Here is a 26283-nt window from a genome sequence, read left to right as displayed (position 1 = left end):
AATTTATAAAGTTGTTGATAAACAGCAACTTCTCTTTTTAATTAGTAATGAAATGATTTGTCCTAATTGAAGTGTAATTATCACTCTGTGGGGAAAAATGATAATTTTCAACTCTAACTTTCCTGAATAATTTCAGAATTCGTTTCCTTACAACATCTACCAGAGTTATTACTGAGTAAAACTTACTAAGTTGCAAAATGCTTTCTCATTGCTTCTTTTAAACTATGTCTCTTTTTGAAGAGATTGAAGTGATAAATTAAAAACATGAGCCCTAGAAAGGAAAAAAATTGAGAACAGAAAAATTTCATTTGGATAATGTACCAGCATATGTGGAACCAGATCATAAAATAAAATTTTTATTGCTGACAAAACAAATTTTAAAATGAACACATGCATTTGCAGATTGACCTTAAAGCAAAAAGAAAAAAGTGCTGATATGTTATATATAATTATTAGGGAGCAATTAAGAAGTAAAGAAGAGCAACATAGTAAAGAAGTTGAAATGAAACAACAACTTAATCTTAGAAGACGAAACTTGGAATTGAAGAGTGGAAAAAGTAATTGGAGTCAGGTAAATTTTTGGCAGTAATTGTATATTTCCATCAATATTATTTATAGTATCCCTTTGATATAATACATATTATTAGGCTTCAAATAGATTAAACATTTCATTTTAACCTAATAGCAACCATGATATTTATAGCTACAATTACTCTACCTTATTGGAATTCTTGGCCTCTCACATATGCTCTATGTATATATTTTGAATGAAGGGATGGAAGGTAAAATGAGATAAATGTGATATTGATTTATTGATTTATGGAATTGTATTTATTTTTACACAGAGCATGGGCTGGGGGGAAAGTAGTAGAGGGAGAGGGAGGGAAATGAATCTCCAGCAGACTCTGGTCTGAGCACAGAGCCTCACCTGGGGCTGAATCTCGTGATCATGAAATCATGACCTGAGCTGTAAAGAGTCGGACACTTAACCCACTGAACCCCCAGGTGTCCCAGTTTTGGATTTTTTAATGTTGAAATATGAGCTAGATTTCCTTGAGATGCTGATGAAACTAGTTAAATGTTTTATACAGAAATTTTATTTCACAATACTATGTCTACTTATATTTTTACTCTGTGGCACGTTTTGCTGTCATTTAATTTAAAATTTGAGTTATTCATTGAGGATGAAAAGCTTTGTTATAAAAAAGACTACTTTGAACATTTTTTTAAGTTCTCTTAAGCCTTTTGACTTTTTTTTTTTAATGATAGGATCCAAAATCCTAATGAAAATGTGTCTCTAGGTTATAGAAGAGCAAAATGATGTTCAGAGGCAATTTTCTCGAGAACAGAATGCCCAGAGTATTACATGATGGAATACTTTTTTTTTTTGGTATATTTTTTATTGGAGTTCGATTTGCCAACATATAGCATAACACCCAGTGCTCACCTGTCAAATGCCCCCTCAGTGCCCGTCACCCAGTCTCCCCCCCCCCCGCCCACCTCCCCTTCCACTATCCCTTGTTCGTTCCTCAGAGTTAGGTGTCTGTCATGTGTCATCACCCTCTCTAATTTTTCCAACTGATTTTCTCTCCTTTCCCCTCTAATCCTTTTCAGTATTTTTATATTCCCCATCGAGTGAAACCATATGATGTTTGTCCGTCTATGATTGACTTACTTCACTCAGCATAATACCCTCAGTTCCATGCACATTGAAGCAAATGCTGGTTATTTGTCATTTCTAGGGGCTGAGTAATATTCCATTATATATATAGACCACATCTTCTATATCCATTCATCATTTGATGGATACTCAGGCTGCATCCACAGTCTGGCTATTCTGGAAAATGCTGCTGTAAACATTGGGGTGCAGGTGTCTCGGCTCTTCACTGCATCTCTATCTTTGGGGTAAATCCTGAGTAGTGCTATTGCTGGGTCGTAGGGTAGTTCTATTTTTAACTCTCTGAGGAACCTCCACACAGTTTTCCAGAGTGGCTGTACCAGTTCACATTCCCACCAACAGTGCAAGAGGGTTCCCATTTCTCCGCATCCTCTCCAACATTTGTTGTTTCCCGTCTTGTTAATTTTCCCCATTCTCACTGGTGTGAGCTGGTATCTCATTGTGGTTTTGATTTGTATTTCCCTGATGGCCAGTGATGTGGAGCGTTTTCTCATGTGCTCGTTGGCCATTTGTATGTCTTTTTGGTGAAATGTCTGCTCATGTCTTTTGCCCGTTTCATGATTGGATTGTTTCTTTGCTGTTGAGTTTACTAAGTTCTTTATAGATCCTGGATACTAGCCCTTTATCTGATACGTCATTTGCAAATAACTTCTCCCATTCTGTAGGTTGTCTTTTAGTTTTGTTGACTGTTTCTTTTGCCGTGCAGAAGATTTTCATCTTGATGAGGTCCCAATGGTTTATTTTTGCTATTGTTTCCCTTGCCTTCATAGATGTATCTTGCAAGAAGTTGCAGTGGCCAAGTTCACAAAGGCTGTTGCCTGTGTTCTCCTCTAGGATTCTGATGGATTCCTGTCTCACATTTAGATCTTTCATCCATTTTGAGTTTATCTTTGTGTATGGTGCAAGAGAATGGTCTAGTCTCATTCTTCTGCACGTGGCTGTCCAATTTTCCCAGCACCATTTATTGAAGAGAGTGTCCTTTTTCCAGTGGATAGTCTTTCCTGCTCTGTCGAATATAACTTGACCATAGAGTTGAGGGCCCACTTCTGGATTCTCTATTCTGTTCTATTGATCTATGTGTCTGTTTTTGTGCCAGTACCACACTGTCTTGATGATCACAGCTTTGTAATACAACTTGAAATCCAGCATTGTGATGCCCCCAGCTCTGGTTTTCTTTTTCAATATTCCCCTAGTTCGGGTTTTTTTCTGATTCCACACAGATCTTAAGATTATTTATTCCAGCTCTCTGAAGAAAGTGAAGAAAGTCCATGGTATGTGGATAGGAATGCATTGAATGTGTAAATCGCCCTGGGTTAGCATAGACATTTTGACAATATTAATTCTTCCAATCCATGAGCATGGAATATTTTTCCATCTCTTTGTGTCTTCCTGGATTTCTTTCAGAAGTGTTTTGTAGTTGTTAGGGTATAAATCCTTTATTTCTTTGGTTAGGTTTTCCTTGGTATTGGTGGTGATCTCTCCTTTTTCATTCATGATTTTATTAATTAGAGTCTTTTCTCCTTTGTTTTTTATAAGGCTGGCTAATGGTTTCTGTATCTTTTTCTTTCAAAGAACCAACTCCTGGTTTTGTTGATCTGTTCCACAGTTCTTCTGGTCTTTATTTCATTGAGTTCTGCTCGAATCTTCACTCTCTCTGTTCTTCTGCTTGGTGTAGGTTTTATTTACTGTTCTTTCTCCCAATTCCTTTAGGTGCAGGGTTAGCTTGTGTCTTTGAGGTTTTTTCCCAATCTTTTGAGGGATGCTTGTAATGCGATGTCTTTCCCACTTAGGATTGCTTTGGCTGTATCCCAAGGATTTTGAATGGTTGTATCTTCATTTTCATTAGTTTCCATGAATCTTTTTATTTCTTCTCTAATTTTCTGGTTGACCCATTCATCTTTCAGCAGGATGCTCTTTCTCCTCCACCTGTCTGAGTTTCTTCCAAATTTCTTCTTGTGATTGAGTTCTAGTTTCAAAGCAACGTGGTCTGAAAATATGCAGGGGACAATCCCAGTGTTTTGGTATCGGGTGGTCTGTTCTGAGAGAGTTCCGTGTGTACTTGAGAAGACTGTGTATTCAGTTGCGTTTGGATGTAAAGTTCTGTAAATATCCGTGAAATCCATGTGGTGCAGTGTATCGTTTAAAGCTCTTGTTTCTTTGGAGGTGTTGTGCTTAGAAGATCTGTCATTTGCAGAACGTGCCGTGTTTAAGTCTCCTACTACTAGTGTATTATTATCTAAGTATGCCTCTACTTTGGTTATTAATTCACTGATACACTTGGCAGCTCCCACATTAGAAGCATAAATATTCATGATTGTTAGATCTCCTTGTTGGATAGACCCTTCAAGTATGATATAGTGTCCCTCTTCATCTCTTACTATAGTCTTTGGGATAATCTTTAATTTATCTGATATAAGGATGGCTGCCCCTGCTTTCTTTTGAAGACCATTTGAATGGTAAATGGTTCTCCAACCTTTTATTTTCAGGCTGTAGGTGTCCTTATGTCTAAAATGAGTCTCTTGTAGACAGCAAATAGATGGGTCTTGATTTTTTTATCCAGTCTGAAACCCTGCATCTTTTGATGGGATCATTTAGCCCATTCACATTCAGAGCATCTATTGAAAGATATTATTTTTACTATCATTGTAATGCCTATTCAGTCCCTGTTTTTGTCGATTATTTCTTTGGGCTTCCTCTTTCTTTTACAGCGTCCTCATTAATATTACTTTCAGAGCTGGCTTGGTGGTCACATATTCTTTCAGCTTCTGCCTATCTTAGAAGCTCTTTATCCTATTCTGAACGAAAGGCTCCCTGGATAGAGTATTCTTGGCTGCATGTTCTTCTCATGTAGAACCCTGAATATTTCCTGCCAGCTGTGTCTGGCCTGCCAGATCTCTGTGGAGAGGTCTGCTGGTAACCTAATATTTCTCCCCATATAAGTGAGAAATCTCTTGTCTCTTGCTGTTTTAAGGACTTTCTTTTTTTTTTTTTTCCCTCCTTGGTGGGGGACCTCTCTATCTCCTGGACCTGAATGCCTTTTTCCCTCCCCAAATTAGGGAAGTTCACAGGTATGATTTGTTCAAATATCCTTTCTGGCCCTCTGGCCCTCTCGACCTCCTGTGGAACCGTAATCATGCGTAGATTTTTCCTTCTGAGGCTCTCAGTTATTTCCCTTAAGCTTTCCTCATGGTCTTTTAATTGTTTTTCTGTTTTCTCTTCAGCTTTCCTCTTTGCCATCAACTTGTCTTCTGTGGCACTCACTCTTTCTCCTAACTCATTAACCCTCATTGTTAGGACCTACCTTCAGTTTGGATTGCATCGCATTTAATTAATTTTTAATTTTGGACTAATTAGATCAAAATTCTGCAGTCATGAGTTTCTTTAATACTCTATGCCTTTTTGTAGAGCCACCACTAGCTTTATAATTGTGCTTCTGAATTGGCTTTCTGACATCAAATTGTAATTCAAATTCTGTAACTCTGTGGAAGACAGTACTGTTTCTGATCTTTCTTTTGTGGTGAGATCTTCCTTCTAGTCATTTTGCTCCCTGCAGAGTAGCTGTATGAATGGGCTGAGTCTAGAATATCAACCACAATCTAAGTAAACTTCACCTTAGATGATTATTTTTTTTTAAACATTTCATTTATTTATTCAGGAGAGACCCAGAGAGAGGGGTGGCAGAGACACAGGCAGAGGGAGAAGCGGGCTCCATGCAGGGAGCCTGATGTGGTACTTGATCCTGGGACTCCAGGATCATGCCCTGAGCTGAAGGCAGGCACTAAACCACTGAGCCACCCAAGGTTTCTTATCCTTAGATGATTCTGACGAGGTCCATGACATGAAATTGAAAACGAAGGGAAGAACAAAATAACACAAAATGACCACTAAAGTGAAAAACAAATTTTAAAACAAAGTAGTAGAAAATAAAAGGCCAAGAATGCCAAGGAAGAAAAAAAAAAGAAAAGAGGGGTGAAAAAAGGAAAGGTAAAGAGGGGAAAAAGAAAAAAAGAAGAAGAAAAATAAAATGTCAGGGGGAATGGGACATGGTGGTGGTGACGAAGTTGTAGTAGAGGGAGAATGTAGTCTACCTGAGGGGTCCCTAGGGGGTGATCCTCTTGCTCCTGAGTGTATTAGGTTCTGTATGTTAGAAGATACTGAGTCCCAAATTTCTACAAACCAGAAACACTTGTAGAGAGCCCCAGCATTGTTCCCCAAAACATAAATGAGATAAAACGGGGGGCAGAATGGGAATGAAGAGAGAATATAGTCTCACAGAATGAACCAGCATGTATACCACTTGGTTCTGGGTGTGTGCTGGTCCTGTTTTAGAAGGTCTTGTGCCATTGTAGAACAAAACAAGGTAGAGAAAACAAAAACGCACATACACAAAAAACCTATCTTGTCTAGCTCCCAAAATTAAGTTGAGTATGTTGAAGGGAATCTAGAAGTGGAAAATATATCTAAGACATGTAATTGTAAAAATATGAGAGTCAAAAAGGAAGAAACTTAAAAACGAAGAGGTGTCAAAATATTGTAGTTAAGGTGGGAAAAGAGAAAGAAAATTGGAAACTTACAGTCTGAAATAAAAATGAATTGTACTGGAAAAAAGGGGGGTAAAAGAGGGGTACCCTCTAGTTCTAGATATTGTAGATCCCTCGACTTCCCCTGGAGCTTTCCAGCGCTGCTGGGTCAGGAACTTGCTCTTCCCCTGTCCTTCCAGCTGGTCTTCTGGGCGAGGGGCGGGCTGTGCCGATTCTCAGGTGTGTACACCTGGGGGAGCTGCTCCGCCCCCTGCTGGGTGCAGGGTCAGGGGGAGCCAACTTCCCTTGAGGCCCATGTCCCCTGGCGGCCCCGGCTCTCCCAGGCACAGGGTGACACCAGGAGGGACAACAACACCGGTGGCGGCCAGGTCTCCCTGGCCCTGGAGGGTGGCCCCCGCAGTGACTCCCACCATCTCCCAGTCCGCCGGGGCCTGCATGCTCCCAGGGCAGGGGGCGCCGATCTGCACAGGTCGGGGTGCCGGGGCAGGAGCGTCCTCGCTGTCCTGGGCCCTCCCCGGCCTCAGCCTGTCCCGGGGCGGGGGGGGGGGAGCGCAGGATCCTGGCTCTTCAGTGACCCCGGGACCTGGAGGTCCACCCCCCCCCCCACCATCCCGCCTGAGTTCCCTGCTGAGCGCCTTTCCATTTAAAGCTCCCGCTTCTCCAGGGCTGGGCTTTCCCACCCAGGAGGTTTTCCCCGAAGGCCTTAGCCCGGCTCTTCCGGTGTCCCTCCCCACTTGATTCTTTTTTAATTTTTAGTTCTTTTCCGCCTTCCTACCTCGTTAGAAGCGAAAACCCTTCTCTCTCTAGCGTTCTGACTATTCTCTCTTTAAATCTCAGGTCGGGCACTTGGGGGGAGGGGGGCACTTGACAGGATGAGCGCTGGGTGTTATACCATATGTTGGGAAATCGAACTCCAATAAAAAAATAAATAAAAATCAATCATCAATCAATCAGTCAATCTCTGGTCAAATTCGTAGGTGTTCAGGATGATTTGAAAGTTCTCTAGGTAAGTTGGTGGGGCCAGGTGCTTGAGGATTCCTACTCCTCCCTCACCTTGCCCCCATCCCACCCAAGATGGAATTCTAAACAATCACCTTTGCAAATGAAATGAGATAGAAATGTCTCATACTAAAATGAATTCTGAGGTATTTTCTTTAGTTATTTTGAAGTACATGTGTGTATGTATTTGTACGTATGTATATTTTATTTTTTGGAATTCTTATTTTTCTTCATGTATGTGTATATTTCTAAAAAACCAACCCTGTACATTATGGAAAGTACAGAGGATTTTAAAAGAATACGTATCTATGTGTGAGTGTGTGTGTATATATACACATACATACATACATACATACATACACATATGGGTCTGTGTAGGGGGGAGTGTCGTTTTTAGTCCATTCGTTAATTTAAATGCATTTGTCTGCAGTGGTCAAATAGTGCCATTCATAATGTCCTTATCTGAAGGAGAAGTTTTTATTATTTTGGAAAATAGTATGGAATTTCTGAGCTTTCCATAACACAAAACTCTTGCTACTAACAACATATGTTTTAGTTTTTGGTAATTCCTTCACCACCTCTATATTCATAGAGAGGTTAGTTTCACACTTCCACTGATGAACAGGAGGAAAAGCATAGCCCATTCAAAGACCTTACTTCAGATGTTAGTCTCCTACTTTAGAGAAGAGTAAAATTTGCTCCAAGTAGCATCCGATTTCATTACAAGGAGCTTTTGAAATAATAATATGCTGTAATATATACTTACTGATAATTTATTGATAAGTCTTTTGTTCTTAATAAGGTAGCTCAGTGTATTTTCCCCTTTTTTTGCATTTATTGCCATTTTAATCATCTGAAGAGGAAATAAAATTAGTTGCAGCCACAGATAATCTCATGATTTTTCTAGGAGCTACATAAATTTTACCTTAGTTAGTATTGGTATTTTGAAATAGAAAGCTTTATTTTTTCTTTTTACAAGACTTTATGGATTCATTTGACAGAGAGAACACAAGCAGGGGGGGTGGAGGCAGAGGGAGAGGGAAAATCAAGCTTTCTGCGGAGCAGGGAGCCTGACACGGGACTCGCTCCCAGGACCCGGGGACCATTATTACCCCAGCCGAAGGCAGAGGCTTAACTGACTGAGCCACCCAGCCACTCCCGAAATACAAGGCTTCTTTTGTATTTAAGATTCACACTAGAGAAGTAGCTGCAGTTTGGTGCCAGAACAGTGGTGGTGGGTACAAAGACCTGGGGAATGTCCTGCAGCTCACTTAGTATTTTTAACTTCTCTATTCTGGAATTGTGATAACTGAAAGAGATAATTAATGTATGCAGACATGTTTGTAGTACAATGCCTAGATTTATTAGTTATCAGTAGATATAATTCTTATAACTGAGTATAGAAATGTTAGAAAAGTAGAACGTGTATGGAATATTCTCAGGACAAAGTAAGGTTAGGAAATTTGTCCAAATATATGCAGAGCTAAGGGTTTTCCTGTGGACTGTATTAGATATGAGACTGTAAACTCCATTTTAGTGTAGTCAGATGTATTAGTCTTTTCTTTCAGGCCTTCTGCGTTTGTTGTAAACCAGAGAAAGACCTTTCCAATTCTGAGATTCTTAGGATTTTGTCATGATTTCTTTTTCCTTTCATGCATTCATTGTTTTCAATTAAATTTTTGAACTTCGGGGAATTTATGCTTGTATAAAAAGTTTGAGGCTTGGATCCAACTTTGTGTTTTTCCAGTTGGATATCCACTTAACTGCAACCTCTTCTTTGTATAAACATAGGATATTCTTTGATTTCAGAGAAAATCATGATAATGTCATTTTATTGAGTTCCAGCTAAAAGACTCTTGTTTTACTTAGGTTTCTCCTCCTCATGAAAAAGAAAAAGGTCTGTTACATGAAAACCGCATGTTGCAAGATGAAATTGCCGCGCTAAGACTGGAAATAGACACAATAAGGAATCAGAAGCAGGAAAAGGAAAAGAAATATTGTGAAGACACTGAAATTGAAAAAGAAAAGAATGACAGTCTTCAAAACGCCATAAAATTGAATGACGTAACATTAAACAATACAGTATTCCAATCTAGTGGGCAGCTGAATGTTGTGACACCTGAGAATACCATGCTGAACTCTAAACTGCAGGATGAAAGGCTAAACAGAGAAAGACTGGAAGCAAAACTTCAGTCATACCGAGCTAGACTCACTACAGCTGTACAGGATCACGATCAAAGTCAGGCATCAAAAAGAGACCTAGAACTTGCTTTCCAGAGAGCAAAAGATGAGTGGTGTCATTTACAGGGCAAAATGAACTTTGAGATGTCTAACCTAAAAGATAACAATGAGGTGCTTTCTCAGCAACTTTCTGAAGCCAAAAGTAAATTCAATACCCTAGAAATTGAGCTCCAGTATCAAAGAGATGCTCTCAGAGAAAAGACTTTGGCTTTAGAACATGTACAAGGAAACCTAAAACAAACACAGGACCAGAAGATGGAAATTGAGCAGAAATCTCAAAATGAACAAGATAAAGTGAATAAGTACATTGGAAAGCACAAATCCTTAGAAGAGAGATTATCTCAACCACAAAGTGAAAATACGTTGCTCCGAGAGCAACTAGATGATGGCTACAGCAGAGTGGAGTGTAAAGAAAAGACTAGAATTGATCTCAAAGACCAGGTTCAGGTTATTGTAAGAACTCTTCAAGCTGAAAGAGAAAAACAAAGTCTTATACTGCAAGAAAGAAATAAGGAGTTAATCAACGAGTGGAAGCATTTAATAGAAAGAATATATACGTATAAAAAGGAGAAAGAAGGAAGAGAAGTAAGTATTCAGAAAGACAAATATTTTTCAAGCTTCCTGTTAGAAAATTCAAAGTAATGTTTGGTATAATGGCTTATTAGTACTTTTTGTTTGTTTGTTTGTTTTGAAGAGAAAGAGTGCACCTGCACCTAAGTGGGAGTGGAGTGGGGCAGATGCAGATGGAGAGGGAGAGAGAATCCAAAGTGGGCTCGTGGGCTCTGCCCAGTGCAGAGCTCCACATCATGACCCCGAGATCACGACCTGAATGATGATGGGTCAATTTTGAATCTAGTTGAATATAAAAAAAAATAGACACTATCAGTCAGCATAACTTTTATCCAGCAAATAAAACTTAGACCTGAGAGGTGCTTTAATTTGCATAAAAATGCTGCGTCATCTATGAGAAACCTCAAGAGGTTAAGTTATACATTGTTAAAGAAAGGAGTCTGATATTAATAATTTATTGTTAATACTACTAAAATAATTTTAATTCTTGTCACCACATTTTAATACCATGATGAACAGATAAGTGGAAATGCTCATACCTGAGTGTTTTGACCTTGAGGTTCAAATAAGTGGATTAACTTGACAACTAACTCCAGATTTGTCACATGAACTGAAGTGTAGGTGCTGTATCTCAGTACTTTTTTTTTTTGATAGCTTTTTAAACATTTTCAGTTAGCATACTTTTATTTATGTAAATTTAAATGTTTAGTCTCAAATCATTTATTCTTGTGACCTTTTAACTCTTTGAAGGCATCTACTTTTCACTAAATCATAATTTGGGATAACTGGTGACTTAGCAAAACTGTTTTTGATTTCATCTTCCCACTACAGTTTATAACTTAAGCATTTTTCAAATAATTTGCTCATTTCAAAACTCAAGTAACTACCATTTGGGCTTAAAATTTTCCAATAGAATTGTATCTTTGTGATTTATTAATTTGGCACTGGATCTCCATTTTCAGGCTACTGAGGGAGGGGTGGCAGGATTCTTGTATAGCAGGAGTGGAGTGAGCATAAACAGGGGAGGGCGCTCTAGGAGCTCTGAGGCCAGGAGGGAGGCAGAAGCCAGGTTATCTAGGGGGCTTGAGGGCCATTAGTATGACTTCACTTTTGTTCTGAGATAGTAACCTATTGGAAGGATTTGAGCAGAGGATTGAGTATGTGAAGAACTTGGAAGTTAATTTTAGCCTCTAATAAAAAAAAAAGAGAGAAAACGTTTCATTAATGTAGAATTTACCACTGCTAGTCTCACCTATATAATACCCATTTCTTTTTGAGACTTCAGCAGGCTGGGAAGGTTTGCAAATTCATCAACAAGGAATGGAGAGTGGGGCTGAAATAATTATCTAAGTAACATAACTGACTAGGCAGGAGGATAACACTTTTTGTGTCTTTAAGTGAATTCAGTTAACAGCAGTGTGTACATTCTAGGAATAGAAGGTGAGTTGATGTATGTGGTGGTAAAGTACATATGTTAGAATTCTATATTATTAACATAATAATAGGATGATTCCTAAAATCAGTAAAAGAAGGTCTTCTTAGGTAGTTATGAGAGAACTTCAACAAGAACTATCCAATACCGTAAAAAAGCAATCTATGTCACAGTCTTCACTGGAGTTATCACATTATTGTACTAAGTTAGAAGATGAGATACAGGATTTAAAGAAAACATGCAATCAAATCAAACGTCAGGTATGACATATAACATGTCAACAGTTCATCTGTAGCTGGTTAAATAATATAAAGTGTTTTAGGATGCTAATTTCCATGGACCACTTTCTTTTGTATTTTCATTTCAATTTATCATAATTTTAGTGTCTTCACCATGCACCTATTTATTAAATTCTGACTTTTCATTCTGCCATCTGTGTTACATGTTTTTTCTTATAGCATTTACCCATTCACAGAAATTGAGGGATTTTTTCCTGCTATACAATATTTTTTAAAGATTTATTTATTTATTTGAGAGACAGAGAATGCATGTCCATGCACACTCATGAATAGGGGGAGGGGCACGGGGAGAGAGAAAGAATTTCCAGGAGATTCCCTGCTGAGTACAGAGCCTCATGCCAGCTTAATCCCACCACCAGTGAGATCATGACCTGAGCTGAAATCATGAGTTGGACGCTTCAACCAGCTGAGCCACCCAAATGCCCTAAACAATGTTTTTTAATGAGATCTCTATTACCATGATGAGGTGAGTTAGATAAAATCAGAAGATACGGTTTAATAGAATGTTTCAGAAAATCGTCTTATTTCTCATCTTCACTTTTATTGATGGATATAGACTCTGTACTGATTTCAGGAAAACTTGTAAAGAAAGGTTACGACTGGGATCCCTGGGTGGCGCAGCGGTTTGGCGCTTGCCTTTGGCCCAGGGCACGATCCTGGAGACCCGGGATCGAATCCCACGTCGGGCTCCCGGTGCTCAGAGCCTGCTTCTCCCTCTGCCTATGTCTCTGCCTCTCTCTCTCTCTCTCTGTGTGACTATCATAAATAAACAACAACAAAAAAAAATTAAAAAAAAAAAAGAAAGGTTACGACTAGTGGAACTGAGGTGTTTCCTTCATTTTCTTTTCCTTTTATATATTTATTTATAAATATTATAAAAGGGATCCCTGGGTGGCGCAGCGGTTTGGCGCCTGCCTTTGACCCAGGGCACGATCCTGCAGACCCGGGATCGAATCCCACATCGGGCTCCCAGTGCATGGAGCTTGCTTCTCCCTCTGCCTGTGTCTCTGCGCCTCTCTGCCCCTCTCTCTCTCTCTCTCTCTCTCTCTCTATCATTAAAAATAATAATAATAATAAATAAATAAATATTATAAAATATTTACGTTTTGAATATTTTTTAAAAAGCTTTATTTATTTATTCAGAGAGAGAGAGGCAGAGACACAGGCAGAGGGAGAAGCAGGCTCCATGCAGGCAGCCTGACGTGGGACTCGATCCCGGGTCCCCAGGATCACACCCCGGGCTGCAGGCGGCGCTAAACCGCTGTGCCACCGGGGCCGCCCCATTTTTAATACTTATATATTAAAAATGCATGGAAATATTCAGATGATGTATATACAGCCAAAAGAGAGAATTAAGAAAATTATCTAGGTCCTGCCATTGGCTCTTTTTAAAAGGTTTATTGAGCTATAAATACAACTACCATATAGTTGACCCATTTAACAGTGTAGTTGTCGCTGAATCTATGTATAGGGTTTTGCAACTATCACTGCCATCAGATAGAACATTTTCATCACCCTGAAAAAAAAACCCTTAGCTGTTGCCCCTGATCTCCAGCAAGCAGGAATCTACTTCTTGTCTCCATAGAGTTGCCTATTGTGAATGTTTCATATAAAGGGAGTCACACAGTGTGTGGTCCTTTGTGACTTGCTTCTTTCACTTCCTGTTTTCAGGGTTCACCTGTGTTCTAGCATATGTCAGTGCTTCATTTCTTTTTCTGGTCAGACAGTCCTCCATTGTGGGCCAAAGCCCTTGTTCATTCATCATTTAATGCACCTTCGGGTTATTTCCACTTTGTGGCCCATAATAATGCTGCTGTGAACATTGATTTAGTTGTTGTCTGGACATCTGTTTGTATTCCCCCGCCATCAGATTTTATCCTTTAAGTTAATTGGGGTGATTTTACCATCTCTCAGCCTTTTTTTTTTTTCTTTTTTTTACTCATTCTACCCTTTCTGTCTTTTTAGTTTCCCTTCCTCTTGCCTAATCCTACACTATTGAGACCTGGCTCATTGTCTCTCATTCTCCATGAGGCTTTCTCTGATTATTCTAACTCCCCCTGAACTTACTTTCTTCACCTGTATCCTCTGGTCTGTGCAGACCAGTTTAGTCCTTTATTTTACATTGTTTTTATTTTTTTCATGAGCGATAATTCTGTCTTCCTATGTACAAATGTATCTAAGAGGGAAAATATTTTATGTGTATGGTACCTATCCTTGCATAAATTTGAGAATATCTTAACAGTTTTTAGGATAAAATTAAGTACTTTATACCATAGCAGTAATTTCTGATTGAAACACATTGACATAACAAAGCTGTATTCTAAATGTATTTTAAGCAGTTAAGTGTAAAACTGAAAGCATTTAATCTGATCGGGCAAAGTGTTCAATTGGATGCTGGTTTTTCTGATTATGGCAAAACAGTCTAAATATGCCTGCCTTCATTGTGCAACCAGAACTGAGATTTACAGAGTTCCAGCTCTTTACCAATTATAAAGCTCTGAGGACAGGTTTTTAAATTTTTTTAAGTTTATTTATTTATATAATCATTACGTCTATTGTGGGGCTTGAACACGACCTGAAGGTTAACAGTTGGATGTTCTTTTAACTGAGCCAGCCAGGTGCCCCTGGGGGCAGCTTTTCTGATATGCCACACCACAGAGCCTTACTTAATCTCTACTCATCACAGTACTTGCTAAAGCCCTCTAACATAAACAGTTGCTAAGATGAACAATATGAACGTGAAATGATTTGGGAACATTGGTTTAGCAAGAGTCCATTATTTCCACGTGAGTGGCTTTACCTTGCCTCTGATGGTCATGTAAGTTATGTATCACGCAGTGTAGGAGTTACTGTTTGCACTGTAGTCCATGAGCATTGTCCACTGAGTAATATAGAGAGGAGGTAAATTAAAATTATTATAAGTGGAGGAAAGTACCATTGGCTAGTGGAATTTGTGAAATTTTTTTCTTAAGATTTAAAAAATTTTTTTTAACTTTTGTTTATTTACTCATGAGAGACAGAGAAAGAGAGAGGCAGAGACATGGGCAGAGAGAGAAGTAGGCTCCATGCAGGAAGCCTGATGTGGGACTTGATCCCAGGACTCTAGGATCAAGCCCTGAGCCAAAGGCAGATGCCCAACCGCTGAGCCACCCAGGCATCCCTTCTTTTAAGATTTTATTTGCGAGAGAGAGAGATAGAGAGGGGGAGGAGAAGTGAAGTGAAGTGAAGAGAAGAGAAAAGAACATGAGTGCACAAGCAGGGGGAGGGGCAGAGAGAAAGGGAGAAGCAGGCTCCCTGCTGAGCAGGGAACCTGATATTGGGGTCTCAATCCCAGGACCCCAAAATCATGATCTGAGCCCCCAGCAGATGCCTAACTGACTGAGCCACTGAGGCACCTGTAGTGAAAGTGTTTTGAAGTCCTGAGGCTATATCCTGGGCCTTATGCTCCCCATTTGCTACCGCTTTCAGTGGTATGAAGAATGGTTTCAATATAACTTGTATAAGAGATCACCTCTATTGGCCTGCCATCTGCCTAAAATATCAAATATCATTAGAACATAAAACACAGCAACAATAATAATGCTAATTGCAGACACTTAGAATTTGGTATGTGCCACATACCCTTCTAAGTAGTTTATGTATATTCCCTAATTTAAACTTCCGACTATCACGGTGAGGTAGATACTATTATTAACTTCATTTTACACATGAAGAAACTGAGACACAGAAATTTGAAGTAATTTTTCAAGGTCAAACAGCTAATGCCCAGGGGAGTTGGAAATTCAGATCCAGGCATTCTGGTTCCTACAGAGATCCTGCCTCTGAAGCTGTTACTTGAAATATCTGATTGTCCCTGAAAGCAGCATGTTGACTTGTATAATCACTGGAATGCCCATGGTGATTTGTAAATGTGAATATTTATAAAATTATAATTGATGTGGTGCTTGGAATAGAAAACTAGAAAAGTTTACCATAAGGTAATTGCCTGTTTTTCCTCCTTTGAACAATATGTAAATTTGTATGTGTACCTGATAAAATATAATTTAAAAACGTTAGAATGTTGTTTTTTAATACTAGAAGAGTGGTCAGAAAGCTTTTCTGTCAGGGGATTGTAAATATTTTGGACTTTGCAAGTCATAGGTCACTATTGTAGCACTATAATTCTGGGGTAGCCTTAAATCAGTATGTAGAGGAAAATGCGGCTGTGTCCAGTGACATTGTATTTACGAAAACAGATGGTGGTGGTTTTATACTAGATTGTCAGTAGTTAAAAGTATTTCTTTTCTATTTTAGGTACAAGAAGCAGAGGATCAACATACAAAGATTGTAAGATGTATTGAGAAGTCGCGAGATCACGAGAAAAAGTACAATTTTTTTTTTAAGATTTTATTTATTCGTGAGAGACACAGAGAGAGAGACCTAGGCAGAGGGAGAAGCAGCCTCCCTACAGGAAGCCTGATGCAGAACTCGATTCTGGGACTCCAGAATCATGCCTTGATCCAAAGGGAGACGCTCAGCCACTGAGCCACCCAGGCGTTCCACAACAGTACAATTGAAAGCAGCACAGAAAATAACTTGAGTATTTATAAAGCAGATAAGTAGTATAGTATGAGAAATATACCCATTATGATAAATACATCATTGTTTAGCTGGGTAAAAATATCAGCTTTGTGGGATTTTGAAATGCATAATTTTTGCTTACGATCTTTACATTTTGTACATTAACCCCAAAACACAACCAGAAAAATGGCACAATTGCCAAATCTACTTTTTAAATTTTTAAGAATTTATGCAAGACCTTTAGATGTTTGATTAGAAATTATGTGGTATGTTTAAAATTTGTGTCTGAGAATAAATACTTTAAAATATGCATTTTAGGCTTGAAGTTGAAAATGCCAAGTTAAAAGTTACAATCAAGGAGCAAGCAGGCGAAATTGAACAGCTTCAGAAAGACCTGTTAAGTTCAAGTTCGGTAAGTCAGTCTCTTAATTTCTGTCCTAAGGAGAAGGAATTTTTATATCTCTAGTAGTGTATAAGAACATTTTGGATAATATGAAAATTCTCACTCATAAAAATATTTATTATATTCATATGGTTGCTATTTAACTACTCTTGGTATAATTCCTCTTTATAGATAAAGTTGACTGAATGCATAAATTAATCATTTTTGTAGTAAGATTTTAATAAAAAGCATTGTGATAGCCTAAGCAAAGCAGTATTTTATATATATCACATTTTGTGTATCTGTCAGTGATCGTTTGGGTTTTTCTGCCTCTTAGCTGTTGTTGGTAATGCTGCTATGAATATTGGTATACTAATGTCTGAGTCCCTGCTAATATTTTTCAATATGTTTAAAATTCCCCAAACTTTGAGTAATAATTTGATATTGAATGCTGACTTTCTCTTGTAATCTAAACCCTTCACTGAGATTTTGAGAATGAATTACTTTACTAATAATTTGTAGTGATTTGTAATTACAAATTGGTAATGTGTTGTCTTCATTAAAAATGACTACGAGGGGGATCCCTGGGTGGCTCAGTGGTTTGGTGGCTGCCTTGGGCCCAGGGCATGATCCTGCAGTCCCCGGATTGAGTCCCAGATGGGGCTCCCTGCATGGAGCCTGCTCCTCCTCTGCATGTGTCTCTGCCTCTGTGTGTGTGTGTGTGTGTGTGTGTCTCATAAATAAGAAAATAAAATCTTAGAAAAAAGTAGAATGACTACTAGGTAATTATGCAAACATTTTTCTCAAAGGGATGTAGTTATCTCCTTGTTGGATTTTGTAAAGAAAAAGAGATGCCAGTGAAAAAGTAGAAATGACTGCTCGGTCAGGGCCTTATAGAGTAACCTAGTGCTCGTAGCATTCATTGCAAGTTCAGAAACGAATGTTTTTCTGTTACCTTGAGTTAATCATACTTTCAGAGATTTAACAGTCCAATCTCAGAAAAGATTAATGTGCAATCCAGGACTCCAGTTTATTGATGGGTAGTGAAAACTATATAACCATTTACAAGCAGTACAGGATTATCGTGCCATTCATACCGTCCTTTGTAGGAGTGGCTACCAATGATTTAAGATGAGAAGATTGCTTTGGGACTTCTAAGCTGGAACTATGAGGTAGATGGACCTTCAACTAGTTTCTTTCAGTGACAAAAGTTAGGTGCATGCAAATTTCATTAAACGATCATACCTATCGGGGGAACTAGCACATTCTGTTGACTGGTCCTTTCTGTGGCCAAAGAAACATCGAAAAAAACTTTTTTTCCTGACTTCATATAAAACTGCTCAAGTTGTTTTACTGTACTTTTCATGCAGTTAACTTGACAACATGTTGATAAGGAGTCTTATCGCTGACTGAGAGTGCCATGAGTTGTCCCCCTACAATATCACACAGGAATCTATTAGGGAAGCCATCACATATTACAGAGTTTGTAAGAATATCCATAGATATTCTGTAGATTTCTCCAGAAATGAATTAGGGTTATGGTATAAAATTATTAGCCACTTTAAGCTTACCCTATAACATAAAAACTTAAATAGCTTTCCAGCAACTTAGTTCATAGCCCTAATTTCTCTAGAAGGTTCTCACCTCATGAATCCCCAGGACAGAGACTACGTCTGTGTTAAGATATTTCATGGACACCATTTTGAGGTGAAGAAATCTGGATTGGGAAGGAGAGTTAGCTCTAGCTGACTTAAGCCTCTGAACAAAATAGTCAAGTGTGTGTCTGAAACGGACTTAGAAGAAGACTTCCGTAAGTTCACATCTCTATGGAATAGGAAAGTACTCAAAAGGAAACAAAGGCAAACCATCCATAATCCAACCCTTGGGAAGAACTTTTGCATTATAAAAGAAAGACAAAGTACAGTGGTCAGCATCCTGAGGGTAAGGGTGTCCCCCCACCCCCGAGATTAAAAAAATAATACACTCGGGACGCCCGGGTGGCTCTTGCATTAAGCGTCTGCCTTCAGCTCAGGGCATGATCCTGGAGTCCTGGGATTGAATCCTCCATGAGGCTCCCTGCATGGAGCCTGCTTCTCCCTCTACTTGTCGCTTTGCCTCTCTCTCTCTCTCTCTCTCTCTCTCTCTCTCTCTCTCTGCCTCTCCCCCCCCCACCCTCTCCCTCTGTACCTCTCATGAATAAATAAATGAATAAATAAAATCTTTAAAAAATAATACACTCAAAGTAATACCAAAAAGAGTCAAGATAAAATGTACAAGATTAGCTGTGTGAGGTGCCTGTGTGGCTTAGTGGGTTAAACATCTACCTTCGCCTCAGGTCATCATCTCAGGGTCCCAGAATCGACTCCTGCATCAGGCTCCCTCCGCAGCAGGGAGTCTGCTTCTCCCTCTGTCTCTGCTCCTCTCCCCATTTGTGCTCTCTCTCTCAAATACATAAATTAAAAAATATAAAAATAACAGATTAGCTAACTAGAAAGGTAATGCACGTCAGGTAGCAGGTACTGAATGTGTGGTTGAAAATATTGTCTGTGAGGAACTAGAAGGAAGATGGAAGCATATACATGACCTCAGTAAATGGGTCAAGGCTGAAAATGTAGAGTAGAGCATCTGGTTTTGAAGCCTTGGGATTTGGAGAACTCTGAGAGGATGTGAAAAAGAGGAATAGCAAGGGTCCAAGGACTGAATGTCAGCATTTGCTGTCATTTAGAAATGAAATGGGATTAGAAGAGCAGAGGGAAGATGTGGTCATTGTTTTCAGCTGCTGCTGAGAAGTAAAGCAGGATCAGGACTTGTTAAAAAAAAAAAAAAAAGATCCTTGATGATCGTCAAAATTTTTTAGTGGAATTCCAGGATTGAAAGTCAGATTTTAGTGTAAAAGAAGCGATGAAACGATGAATCTGTGGCTGATATGACACATTAAAGAATGTTCGAGTCCAGTGAAAGGGGAAAAGCAAGATGATCAAAAATGCTGCAAGAGTAAGGAAACGTTTTTATAGAATATTGGGAGGCTTAAATTTTATTTAAATAGAAAAGAAGAAATTGAAATTTTGCAGAGAAGGAGAGTATCTCATCCTAAAGTCAGATGATCATCAAAATTATAATGGGGACAGTATGGGAATTTTTCAGAGACTATCTTAATAAGGTGTGATCTCACAAAACCCCGAGTATCTTAAGATGTTGGTGAAACTGCTTCTAGGACATCTCTAGAAACTCAAATGTAAGTATAGCCACTTGAAAGATTTTTTTCATTAATGCTTGTATTAATGTGGATTAAAACCCTCTGTATTTCCCAAGTAAATTTTGGCAATTTAAATTCTAGAAACAAAAATGATGAAAATATAAACTCAGTTGAAGCTGTTTTAACAAACATCCTTATTTTTGAGATTTCTTGTCATTGACATTTGGCTCATAATCTACATTTTATATGTATTTTATAAACCTGTCTAAACACATATTACTCATGGATTCATGAGAAATAGCATTTTATAAAAGAAGAAGGAGTCTTTCGATTTTTGAAACTAATGTTCTTAAAAAATTGTTTCCAAGGTGTGGTGATGAAAAGGAAAACCTAAAGAAATGTATGGAGTTGACACAGTCTTTGCAGTTCAGGTTGGATCAAGAAGTGAAGAAAAATGAGGAATTAGAAAAAGAGAATACTGGGTAAGACTAACATTTCACATCACTTTAACCATTAATTAATTTACCTGTAATTGTACTTTATAAAAACCTAAATAGAAACTCTTGCCAAAATACTACATTTACTCTTCAGTGATTCCTTAAATAATAACAACAATGCCTTTGACATATGTTGTCAACTGCACTTTTCATTGTCCACCTTGAATTATGTCTGCAAGATATCTTTGTTCTTAGATAATCTTTCCTTTTAATAGTGTTCTTTTCTTAGAGCAGATATCCTAATCTCTAAAAACGTATCTGTGTCATTATGTAACAACATCAAAAGTTACCTTGGTTTCGCATGTATTTCTTTTTATTTATATTATTTACTTGAAATTCAAATTAATTAACTTATAGTGTAATATTAGTTTCAGAGGTCGAGTTCAGTGATTCATCACTCTTATGTAACACCCAGTGCTCATGCCATCACATGCCCTCCTTAATCCCCATCAGCCAGTTACCCCATCCCCCACAATCCCTTTCCCTCCAGCAACCCACAGTTTGTTTTCTAGTATTGAGTGACTTATGGTTTGTGTCCCTTTCTGATTCCGTCTTGTTTTACTTTTCCTTCCCTTCCCCTATGCTACTCTGTTTTGTTTCTTAAATTCCACATATGAGTGAAATCATATGATAATTTTCTTTCTCCAATTGACATATTTTGCTTAACATTATCCCCTCTCGTTCCATCACATCATTGCAAATGGAAGATTTCATTTTTCTTTTTTATAAATATATTATTTTTTCATGAGGGGCACACAACACACACACACACACACACACACACACACACAGTGAGAGATAGAGAGGCAGAGACCTAGGCAAGAGGGAGGAGAAGCAGGCTCACTGCAGAGAGCCCGATGTGAAACTCGATCCCGGGATCATGTCCTGAGCCAAAGGCCAACTCTCAGCCACTGAGCCACCCAGGGGTCCCAAGATTTCATTGTTTATTGGCTGAGTAATATTCTGTTCTCTCTCCCCCTCCCTCGCTCTCTATCTAATAAATAAATATGATTATTTATATCTATATCACATCTTCTTTATACATACCTCTTTCAAAGAACATTGGATCTCCTAGTTTGGCTATTGAGGATATTAACTGCTATAAACATACGGGTGCAGGTGCCCCTTTGGATGCCGACCAAAATGATCTTTGGGATTCATACCTTCTAGCACAATTGCTGGGTTTTACATAGGTAGCTCCTTTTTCAACTCTTTGAGGAACCTTCAATCTGGAGTTGTCTTTGTGTCTAAAATGAGTCTCTTGCAGATAGCATATCGATGGATCTTGCCTTTTTTTTTTTTTTTTTTTTGTAATCCACTGTGATACCCTGTGTGTTTTGATTGGGGCATTTGGCTTGTTTACATTCAGAGTAACGATTGAAAGATATGAATGTAGTGCCATTGTATTACGTGTAAAGTCCTTGTTTGGGTGTACTGTGTCTGTTCCTTTCTGGTCTGTGTTACTTTTGGGCTCTCTGTTTGCTTAAAGGTTCCCCTTTACCACTTCCTGCAGGGCTGGTTTAGTGATCACAAATTCTTTTAGTTTCTGTTTGTCCTGGAAGCTTTTTATCTCCCCTTCTATTTTGAATGAGGTCCTTGCTGGATAAAATTCTTGGCTGTAGATTTTCTCATTGAGCACCCTGAGTATATCATGCCAGCTCTCTCTGGCCTGCTAGGTCTCTTTGGATAGATCTGCTGCCAGTCGAGTATTTCTCCCCTTCTTGGTTCAGGGCTTCTTGTTCCAAGCTGCTTTAGGATTTTCTCTTTGTGTCTGAAATTTGCAAGCATTGCTATTATATGTTGAGATATTGACCTGTTTTTTTTATTGATTTTGAGGAAGGTTCTCTGTGCCTCCTGGCACTTGAGTGCCTGTATCTTTCCCCAGATGAGGGAAGATCTCTGCTATAATTTGCTCAAATATGCCTTCTGCTCCCTCCTTCCCCTCTTCCTCTGGGATCCCCATTATTCTAACATTGTTTTGCTGTGTGGTACGACTCATCTCTCAAATCCTCCTGTCATAGTCCAGTGGTTGTTTCTCTCGCCTTTCCTCAGCTTCTTTATTCTCCATCGTTTTGTCTTCTATATCACTATTTCTCTGTTATGCCCCATTTATCCTAGCAGTTAGAACCTTCATTTTTTATTGCATCTCACTAAGATTAGCCTTTTTTAGCTCAACTTGATTAGATATCAGTTGTTTTGTTTCTCCAGAAAGGCATTCTCTAGTGTCCTCTGTGTGTTTTTTAAGCCCAGCTATTATCTTGATGGTCATTATTCTGAACTCTCGCTCCAGCCTCTTACTTATTATCCATGCTGATTAGGTTCCGGACAGTCAGCACTACCTCTCGTTCTCTTTGTGGCGGTGAGTTTTTCCATCTTGTCATTCTGTCCAGAGAAGAAGAGATGAGTGAGAGAACAGAATAGAAAAATATCGAGAATGACCCCAGAGTAATATATGCTAAACAAATCAGAAGAGACCCGAAACCAATAAAAAGATTTAAAAAGGTGATAATAGAATTAGAGAGCTGAGCAGAGCAGTACACTGGATCCTATGTGTATTTTGGTCTGTTTGATAGGAAATTGCATCCCCAAATGGTTAAGAGGAAACCTTGTATATACACAAAATAAGATTAAATACAACGAAAGGCTAGAATGTAAGTGTAAAAATGGAAATTAAAAGTCAAAATACAAAAAGGATATTATCAGGCAGTTGAACAGAACCGAGCAATATACCATATCCTATGTATATTTTGGTCTCTTTGTTATAAGAAATTACATCCCAAAATTGTAAAGAATGAAAAGCTTCATTACATGCAAAAATAAAATTAAATGCAATGAAAGGATAGAATTTAACTGTAAATATGAAAATTAAGATAGATTTTAAAAATAATATAATCAGATGAAGAGAATAGAGCAGTATAGTAGATTCTGGTTGTATTTTAGTCTATTTCTTAGAAGGAACTACTTCCCGAAATGGTACAGAGAGAAAAACTTCCATATATACAAGAATACTACTAAATGCAGTAAAAGGATTGAATGTAAGTGTAAAAAGGTAAATTGTAAAAGAGTTGATAAGCGATGAAATTGGTTGAAAAGGAAAAAGAAAATTAAAATAGAAAGACTAAGGAGTCGTGAGAAATAGCCATGAATTCTATATACTGTTTGCCCCTAGCACTGGAGTTCTGCAGCTCTCTGTGATGAGTAAAGTTGGTCTCAGCTGGATGTTGTTGCTGACCTCCTGGGGAGAGGCCTGTTGGGATGATTCTTAGGTGTCTTTGCTTACGGTGGGATTGCACCACCCTTGCCAGGGGGCCAGGCCAGGTAAGCAGCTCCAGATTGCTCTCTGTGGCTTTTGTTCCCTGATGGCTTTCTGGGCAGCTTTAGAGGATGAGAATGGAAATGATGGCCTCCTAATCTCCAGCTCTGGAATTGAAAGATCTCACTCCCTACTGCGTCTCCCTGGTTTCTGTCTGCACTCTGTATTCACCCAGCCTGTGACCAAGCATTTTTATCTCAAGCACACAACCCCCTTTCGGTTTTCCAAACTTTGCGGACCCCTGTAGCCCCCATTCACGCTGTGCCTCCAGGGGGAAGGAGGAGGTCTTGCCCAGTTTTGCCACTTGCTGGACCCCTGCTTGGAGAGTGGTCACCTGACTGATCCTCGGTTTGGGGTTTATGGCAACACGGAGCTGAATGCCCACTCCTGGGCTCACTGATTGCAACTGGTTTCCCTGCTCAAATGCCTTGGCAACTGCCATACTCAGGCGCCCCCAATCTTTCTGTGGCCCCCAGGGATCCTGAGACCACACTGTCCATCCCACCTAGGATGCTGCCCCCCGTTGCCACCTGAGCACCTTTCAGACAGGGATGTCCTCACTGGAACAGACTTCTTAAAAGTTTTGGTTGTGCACTCTGCTGCTATATCACTTTCCAGGACTTGCCTTCTGGCTTCCAGAGGCTCCCTGCCCCCATGGTTTATCTTCTGATATATGCCTGGACATTTCCAATCTCCTCGCAGGGCACTGTTCTATTTGTAGAATTGCAACAATTCTTTTCTTGGCTCTCTGTCTGAGTTCACAGGTGTTCAGATGATTTGATAGCTATGTAGCTGAATTCCAGACACCAGACAAAACTTCCTACTCCTCCACCATCGTCCTCTTCTTCCAGAAATTCTGTATATTCAATCGATCAATATTAATTGTACTTTTTATTAGACTCCTCTGAACAGCAATATAGGTTTCTTCTCAGTTATCCAGATTAAACTAAATAGGGATTTATTTATGTGATTATCTTTCTATTTAAGCAATCCGTAACTTTTACTCTCTAAAAGTATCATTTTCAGACCATGTTTCATAAGCAAAATAAAATTCCTACAATAATGTCTCTTGTTTAACTTGAACATTGTAAGTAACGTTTGATTTATTTCAGATGCAGGAGCTGAAGAAAATATAACTAGAGAACTAAAAGAAGGTATGTTGCCAAATGTATGAATTTAGATGGTCATTAATTTCTGAAATAAACCACAAATAGTAACTGGCATCCCTTCCCCTTGTTAAAATTTTGTCTAGATATATCTAATAAAAATGTAAAACATAAACATAATGAATAACAGACTTATTCCTCATTTGGTCATCGTGTTTCATACCTTTTTTAAAAATCTGCTGTCTGTGCACCTGTTATCACTTTTCACTTGTGCCATCGCTATTCAGCTGTCAATCTGAAAATGTGGGCGTTCTCAAACTCTTGTTTCTGCTAGTGGTAGAAGACCAAAAAGACCAGACTTGTCTTAGTAATACTTAATTAAGCAATTATATAGTTCATATAGCTGTCCCTTGACAGGTGACATTTCAATCTCCAGCCAATGGTTTTGCCATTGGGTAAAATTCCAGGTTCCTTAGCGTGGAATACAAACACCCAAATCAATTTGGTTCTTGCCACGTTGTTGAGCCTTCTCTGTCGCTATTACCCTACTCTGCTGCTTTGCAGAGAGTAATCATTCAGGTATCAGCCTACCTATTCCCTCCACTGAAAAGCAGACAATATTGATAGAAAACCAGGATGTCCCTTCTGTGTGTTCTTAGAGTGTCTTGTTTTAAACCTGTCGTGGTATATTTGACTCTAGAAATTGCCTGTTTGATTTTTCAGTTGATAGTATATGATTGTTCAGGGGTGGACTGTGCCATCAGCTTGCAATCTTATCTTGTAATGAGAAAACCAGAAGCTCTAGTATTGATCCACAGTAGTAATTAATTCAATGGCCAATCGTGAGCAAACTTGATTTAATAGTAATCTTGTATTTTATATTGTAGTTATATGTAGATATTTTTCATTCTTAACACTCAGAAGATTCCAACTTTTTTTTACTAACTTCTAGTTAACTATAAAGTATTTCAGATAAAGACTATTATTATTCTTTCTCTTTTTCAGCTGCTCGTGAATTAGAATCAGGATTCTGTAGATCCTCTCCTTTAGGACCTACTGATGAATCAAATGTAAATCAAGATCTAGTACTGCAAGCATGACGAGAATATGGAGAGATTTTGAATAAAAAGTATATGATCTGAAAGATACATAGTAAAAGTTTATCACCTAGATGTTTAATAAAACATTTTAATTGTTTCCCAGTAAATGTCTGTTGTACAAAAAATCTTTATTAAAGGAAATTTTGCTATATCGTGTGTAATGAAAGTTTATATACTATTTTAAGCTATGTTTCTTGGTGTCTGATGAACTTTTAAGCAGTGGAAACTAGCATGCTTCAGTCTGCCCAAGTAACAGCCTTTTAAACAGCACCCAAACAACCAAGTTGTCAATATTTCAGTGGTGTTAACTGATAGCTTTTTTTTGTATTTTAGTTTCTATTACTGGACCTATGGATTTAGACAGACATC

General features: G+C 38.6%; 1 protein-coding gene across 1 annotated transcript in view; it reads left to right on the top strand.

The window, feature by feature from the left end:
* LOC129515569 (ankyrin repeat domain-containing protein 26-like) overlaps nucleotides 1-26065 on the top strand; it is a 129333-nt gene extending 103268 nt beyond the window's left edge. The window contains exons 28-34 of the mRNA XM_055334492.1: nucleotides 457-571; nucleotides 9088-10044; nucleotides 16054-16124; nucleotides 16639-16732; nucleotides 20268-20380; nucleotides 24821-24862; nucleotides 25820-26065. Coding sequence (XP_055190467.1) covers nucleotides 457-571; nucleotides 9088-10044; nucleotides 16054-16124; nucleotides 16639-16732; nucleotides 20268-20380; nucleotides 24821-24833 — 1363 coding nt within the window. The 3' untranslated portion in view covers nucleotides 24834-24862; nucleotides 25820-26065. The remainder of the gene's footprint in view (nucleotides 1-456; nucleotides 572-9087; nucleotides 10045-16053; nucleotides 16125-16638; nucleotides 16733-20267; nucleotides 20381-24820; nucleotides 24863-25819) is intronic.
* The last annotated feature ends 218 nt before the right edge of the window (nucleotides 26066-26283 follow it).

The sequence above is a fragment of the Nyctereutes procyonoides genome, unplaced genomic scaffold, assembly GCF_905146905.1.
Source record: "Nyctereutes procyonoides isolate TBG_1078 unplaced genomic scaffold, NYPRO_anot_genome, whole genome shotgun sequence".
NCBI lineage: Eukaryota > Metazoa > Chordata > Mammalia > Carnivora > Canidae > Nyctereutes > Nyctereutes procyonoides.
Note: the sequence above shows the minus strand (reverse complement) of the source record. Positions and strands in the feature narration are given on the sequence as shown.